General features: G+C 40.1%; 1 protein-coding gene across 1 annotated transcript in view; it reads left to right on the top strand.

Annotated features, from left to right (window-relative positions):
• Window positions 1–268: 268 nt before the first annotated feature.
• igsf21a (immunoglobin superfamily, member 21a) overlaps window positions 269–6,496 on the top strand; it is a gene marked incomplete in the record, with an annotated part of 185,891 nt that continues 179,663 nt past the window's right edge. Inside the window, 1 exon segment of the mRNA XM_036151534.1 lies at window positions 269–727. Coding sequence (XP_036007427.1) covers window positions 589–727 — 139 coding nt within the window.

Below are 6,496 nucleotides of genomic sequence, written 5' to 3'. Positions count from 1 at the left end.
ATAACAAGCGCAGCTGGGGACTTCTTTATGCAGTTGTATCAATATAATTTCAGCTATATGGCTGCGGTATACCAGCATATAAGGATAGTAATCGTTGTTTTTATAAGGGGGAAAAAAACATGCAACGGAAATAAATCGGCTTAATGGGCAGAATTAGAAGGGTCTGAATCCAGGGGAGGATTAAGGGAAATTGTGTGAAATAAAAGAACGAGTGATCAGGAATGACTGTGCGCCTGTCTGGAGGGCGGGAGGAGAGAAAGTGAGGGAGGAGGAAAAGAGGGAGCGAGAGAGCGAGAGAGAGAGGGGCACACGTTTTCATCCTAACCTCTGTTTTTCCACAGCCTATAGCTTTGCGGTTCAGCTCAGTTCCCCATTGTTTAAGCTCTAAGAACAGACAGAAAAAAAACACTGCGCTTGTTTATGAACGCGTGCAGTGAGACATTTATTTTTAAATTATTATTATTATCTGATGCTCGGTGTTCTCCGTTCTGAATGCTGCATCCTTTGTCAACTTCTCCGTTTTCTCCACTTAGACTTGAGCCGCATCATGAATAGTTTGGGGACATCCTTCCATCGTATACCTCTGGAATGCTCGGGATTACACGGCCGAAACCAGGAGAGCATGTAAACGCAGATGGAGTTTGGGATTTATTGCAAAATATGGGAAAGATGACCGTCTTCTCGTTGTGCTTGCTCCTGTGCGCAGATCTGCTGGATTTAGCCGTCGGTAAGTCTGACCCTGTCATGTCATTTTATTATTTTTTTTTTTCTTCTTCCTCTCTCGCAGCGGGAGTCTCTCGCACCCCTCCTATTTTGTGCTTCGGGGTTTTAACAACAGCCAAACTGTCAAAGAGTTGCAGCCTTTCATATCTGAGAGGGAAGCGGCTTCTAACTGGCCGCGAACCGGACAGCCGGATGGAGGCGATCGGTGCCACGCTCTCCTCATGCCAACTTTCCCCGCCATCACCGAGTGGCGAAAGAGCGAAAACAGTGAATAATGGTCGGATTCAGCTCAGGCTGTGGACGAGCGGGGGTCGCGCCGTGCCCAGAGAAAACGCAAGTGAGCGGTGGCAGCAGGCCTGATCGTGTAGAAGTCTTGATACATCTGCACCGACTGTCACAGCCAGCACGCCTGGCAGCACCTACTTTTGCAAATGGTGCAACTGTGGAAATAAACGTAGAAGCCCACTCGGCGACGTGCCTTGCAAACGCCAGATTGCGCCGCAGCTCAACAGATTTGAAAGTTGCTGTAGCCTACTTGGGGGGGAGAAAAAGCATTAAAGTGCTGCATTATGAACAGATTTGTTCCTTCTGCTCGATGTGCGCGGAGCAGCGGCGCTCCCGTGTCGCGGTTGTGGAAAGACCTCCTTTGGAATGTTTCGTTGTAGGATGGAAAACGACGTTTATGTTTTGATCAGCGTAAAGTAGTAGCAATAATAGCGGCCATAGTTTAGAGAATAAGACAAACTGTCCCCTTTTGTATTGGGAGATTAAAATGCGCAAAGCCTGGTCCTGCGCGGCCAGAAATTTAAACATGTCCCTTAAAATTGCTTTGCTCTGTTTTAGCGTTTGACAGAAGCGTCTCGCCTCATGCATCCTGATACGCATCTTGAAGGATGCACTACCTGCACGCTTGCATTCGAAAACGCACGGTTCTTCTTTCGAGAAAGAGAAAGTCAGGGTCCCTCTAATTCAGCTGGAGTTCACCCACTGTGTGCTGTGTAAAAAAAAAAAAAAAAAAAAGCATCGTGTTCTTTGGATGACTTCAGTGAGGAGTTCACTCTTGTGGAAAAAAAAAACAAAGAACATGTCAGAGCAGCCAGCCATATAAACTCACCTGTTAACCTGCTGTTGGTGTGCACTTGTTTTGAAGTTGTCGTGATGTTTCTTACCCATATTGAAAATCATTCAGCTGATCTTTGTATAATGTTAAAAGACAACATGTCTCAGACTTTTTTTTTCTGCTGGGAGAAGACTGAAGTGCACGCAGGTGCTGTGCACTGCATGTGCTTAGGATTAGTGTGCCTCAACAATGCAATCACTTTGATTTTAAACAGCTGTTAAGTGACTGGAATGTTCTGAGCAGGTGTAACTGTATAGGGAAGCACCAAGAAGTACTACTATAATCTCTGCGATAGCAAAGTGGGCAAGGTCCTGATGCACCTATAAGCGTTTTATGTTGTTTTTTCTTTACCTATTTTGACATTAATGACATTATGGCTGTGACATTTGATTGAAAACACTCATTTATACAATGTTTACTTGTGTGTGTGCTTTATTTTATAAACGTGAAGATCAGTCTGTTAATGGATGAATATTTCACCCTTAGCAAGATGTTGAAGCAAGCTAGTCAGTGACCTTACCCTCGTCTCTTATCATACATTTTTGATTTTCCCATTAAGCAGTCAAACAATCATAAAATCAATAATTTATCAAAACTCGTTGTATCCTTTTAATTGCAGCCCGTAATGTATTGCTGCCTTTTAACTTTGTGCTTTTTTTAAATATATTTTGTAAAATAATTGCCACATTTGCCTGGTAAAAAGGTCACGTCACAGTTGTGCTGTTAATCATACAGGCTGCTTGCTCTGATGTTGCTGAGCTGTATTTCCCCAGGAGTCTCTGGTTATTTAGAAATCCTTCTGTTTTCCTATAAGTGCATTTAAAACTTACACAAGTCTGAAGATGCCAACTTTTGTGTGGAGCTTGGAGGGCTTCAGGTTTGGGGGTCAGCATTTTACAAAGTCATATGTTACGGTCTTGCCACTTGTTTTTCAGAAACTTGTAGAATAAATGTTTTGAGCAATAACGCTGTCAGACGAACAAGCTGCCAGTGTCAATGTTTTGTGGTATATTTTCAGATTTCATTGCCATTGTTAAGGTGCAGATCTTTTTTTCTCTCCAACTATGGAAATTCTGTTGCGAGCAGAGAGAGAAACAGAGAAAAAGCTTCAGTCTCCATCTAGAACAAAAGTTGGTAACCATGCAAAAGTCACCAAGGTGGAGAGTTCTCAGTCTTTCTTTGGCTTTTCAAGGTCTAGGTCTGTCATTGCATATTACAGACTTTATACCGCATTTATCAGCGTCCAAGTGTTTTTAAAGACTACATTAAAGCTATAGCAGGGTTTCTCCCACCACCAGGCTTATAAAACAGCCTTATGGCTGTATTATAAGCCCCCCGCCAGTCTAAGCATCATTTGCTAAGCATCAATAGTTTACTTTAAATAAGTTTTTATACACCAGTAACAGTGATACCAAAGATGTCAGTAGGGTTGCCAAATAATTGTTACCTTGATGTTTGATAGCAACATAGATAGGTCAGTAAAGCTCCTGTATATGCAACAGTTCAGTAGTCAATCTCCCGGAGAACATAAGCTTACGTGAGATGACGCAGACAGCCCGATGACCGGGTGCTGTTGATCTGAGCTCCTCCTTCAAGCTGCGCAGTGCTGCAACGCTCCGCACGCACGTCCCTCCCCAATCTGTGCAGCGACAGCCCCCCCCGGTCCATTACACCCTCCAGAATTAGCTAGTTTTCTGTTGTAAACCCTGTATAGCATATTACAAAAACTTCCAATATCCATTTATACTTTCCATAAGTTGTTGTAGTCTTTTTGATTTTACTGCGTCTTTGAGAGTTTTTACATCTGCACTTATCAAACTTTTCTTATTTCTCTCTTGCACATTTGCAACAGTCTTCCCAAACACAGCCTATTACATTGCTAAAAGTGTTCTTTCAAGTCTCTAACTTATAACAGGTTTTACATTAAAAAAGATGAGCGACAAACACCTCAGTTTCAATCTATTTTGAAGTACATTTATTGTGGTCTTATATGTTGTTCATTATGTTATATATTTGTAGCACTCCAAGGTTCTGCTGTACATCAGAACTGGGATGTGACAGCTTGCCTGGCTCTCTCAGAAGACAACAAAATCATGCTGATGTCTGTAGTTGCCTGGCAACTTCACACTCAGACAAAGACTTTTGGAAACTTGCTTACTGGCATCAGCCAAAAAAGAAAGAAAGGAAAAGCTATGTTATGTTAACTATTTATTAGATGTAACAGCATCAGAAAGCAGTACAACATTGTTCTTAATCTTTAGGGGTTTACAAGAGACATCACTAGAGTCCAAATAAGTGGGTTAGTAGAGTTTTCCATACACTCTCAAACAAATCACGCAAGTTAAAACTTTAAGGTGTTTTCACTTGTTGGATATCACATGGAAGAGCAAAAATTTGACATTATTTTTAATGGAGTGAAGAGTAATAATATGAACATAGTATTGTCTTACTGTAGAGATTTGATAGAGGTATTTTTAATATCTCCTCTTGTAAAGCCGCTTCCATTAAAAATCCATGTGAACTCATAGTTCTCAAGATTTAAATTAAGATAGAATCTAAACTGGGTACTTGTCCTACAAAGTTCAATGTGACATGCAGTTGTTTACTTTGCTACAATAAATCCAAATATTATTATTATGCACCCAATAACCAAAAAAAGAACATTTGATTAAATGCCAAAGACTATATGTGCTCTACAGTGGGTTTAGAAATATACACAGCCGGGATTTTGTGGCTTAAAAAGGCAAATATTATACACCTTTTCATTATCTTCTAATTTTAATGTGACTTTTATCTATCTGCCTTGGCACACACATTGTCATAACTTATATGGAATGTGGTTAACCCAAATTAATGTTCAGCATTTACATCCTTTGCAGAGAGGGTACAGATGATCGAAATGTTTATTTGTATGAAGGTGTCAGTGAGAATGGTGCCGCCTTTTTATAAAAAAAAAAGACAGAGGCCTGGTTATAAACCTTGTGGCAGAATGTGGTATGGTCTAATAACAGCAAATGTGACATTTATAGTCATAATTCTAAAAAGTATGCCTGGCACAAAAACAACACTGTCTATCACTGAAAAGGTAATGAAACCTTAGTGAAACATGATGGTGGAAACTTCACTCTAGAGTTCTTTCTATTCAGATGGAACTGGATTTTTTTTTTTTTTTTTTTTTTGTGGTGGTGGAGTAAATTGTAAAATGTTCCTTATACCAGTCACTTTGACCCACAACTTCAGATGTCATACATATAATTTAAAAAGTTTAGCCGGAGTCCACAACTTAATCTGACAGAAAATCATGTCGGTCAATGGAATAGAGATGTGGCTAAGAGAATTTTAAAATCTGATGTATTCAAAGTCTTTTGCAGGGGGAAGTGGAAAGATTTTGTCAAATTAAGGTGTGTCATACTGATAAACTCCCACCAAGACTGAATTAACCATAGGGTGGTTCAACAATAGTCCAGTTAATTCAACTGAGTTTAATTCAATTTTATTTATATAGTGCCAATTCACAACGCATACATACCTTTTTTATTTATAAAGCACTTACATAATGAAGGTCAACAAAGTGGTATACATATACAACTGAAAATAACTGAAATTATAATGAATAGTGAAATTAACATAAATAGATCAAATAGATAAATAGATTTCACACAACCTGCAGGTGGCACATGCCATTTCAAGGCACTTTACAAATCAAATTCAATCAAATCATACAGACAGATTGGTCAAAATGTTTCCTATCTAAGGAAACCCAGCATATTGCATCAGATTTTGACATGCCACATTCACTCCTCCTGAAAGAGCATTGAGCCGCAGTGGCTTTGCAACAAACCCTCATACTGAGCATGCATGAAGGAACGGTGGAGAGGAAAACTCCCCTTTAACAGGAAGCAACCTCCAGTTGAACCAGGCTCAGTTGAACAGCCATCTGTCATGACCGACTGGGGGTTAAAGAAGACAGAGCAGAAACACAAAAGGGACAGAAACACAAATTGATCCAGGAGTCTTTTCTATGTTAGAGAGGATAATGGGGGGTGATCTGCTCCCCAGGATGGTGTCACAGCTAACAGAACACCAGACCAGGTGTGCCATCTATGAAAAGAAAAAGAGACAGGGAGAACAGAAAGTTAAACGTTGAAATAACAACACATAATGCAGAATTGGAGAACAGTATGAAAACTCAGCAGAGTGAGATAAATAGACCCTGATGTCCTCCAGCAGCCTAAGGCTATAGCAGCATAACTATAGAGATAGCTCAGGGTAACCTAAGCCACTCTAACTATAATCTTTGTCAAAAAATAAAGTTTTAAGCCTAGTTCTAAAAGTAGACAGGGTGTCTGCCTCACGGACCAAAACTGAGAGTTGGTTCCACAGAAGAGGAGCCTGATAGCTAAAGGATCTGCCTCCCATTCTACTTTTAGAGACTCTAGGAACCACCAGTAGACCTGCAGTCTGAGAGCGAAGTGCTCTGTTAGGAACATAAGGGGTAATCAGATGTCTGATATATGATAGAGTTGATTGTTAAGGACTTTATATGTGAGAAGGAGAATCTTAAATTATATTTGATACTATTATAAATTATACTTGATTTAACAGGAAGCCAATGAAGGGAAGCTAAAATAGGATAAATATGATCTCCCTTTA

Source organism: Fundulus heteroclitus, chromosome 20 (genome assembly GCF_011125445.2).
Source record: "Fundulus heteroclitus isolate FHET01 chromosome 20, MU-UCD_Fhet_4.1, whole genome shotgun sequence".
In the NCBI taxonomy this organism is placed as follows: domain Eukaryota; kingdom Metazoa; phylum Chordata; class Actinopteri; order Cyprinodontiformes; family Fundulidae; genus Fundulus; species Fundulus heteroclitus.
The sequence above is the reverse complement of the archived record's forward strand: the minus strand, read 5'-3'. Positions and strand labels throughout refer to the sequence as shown.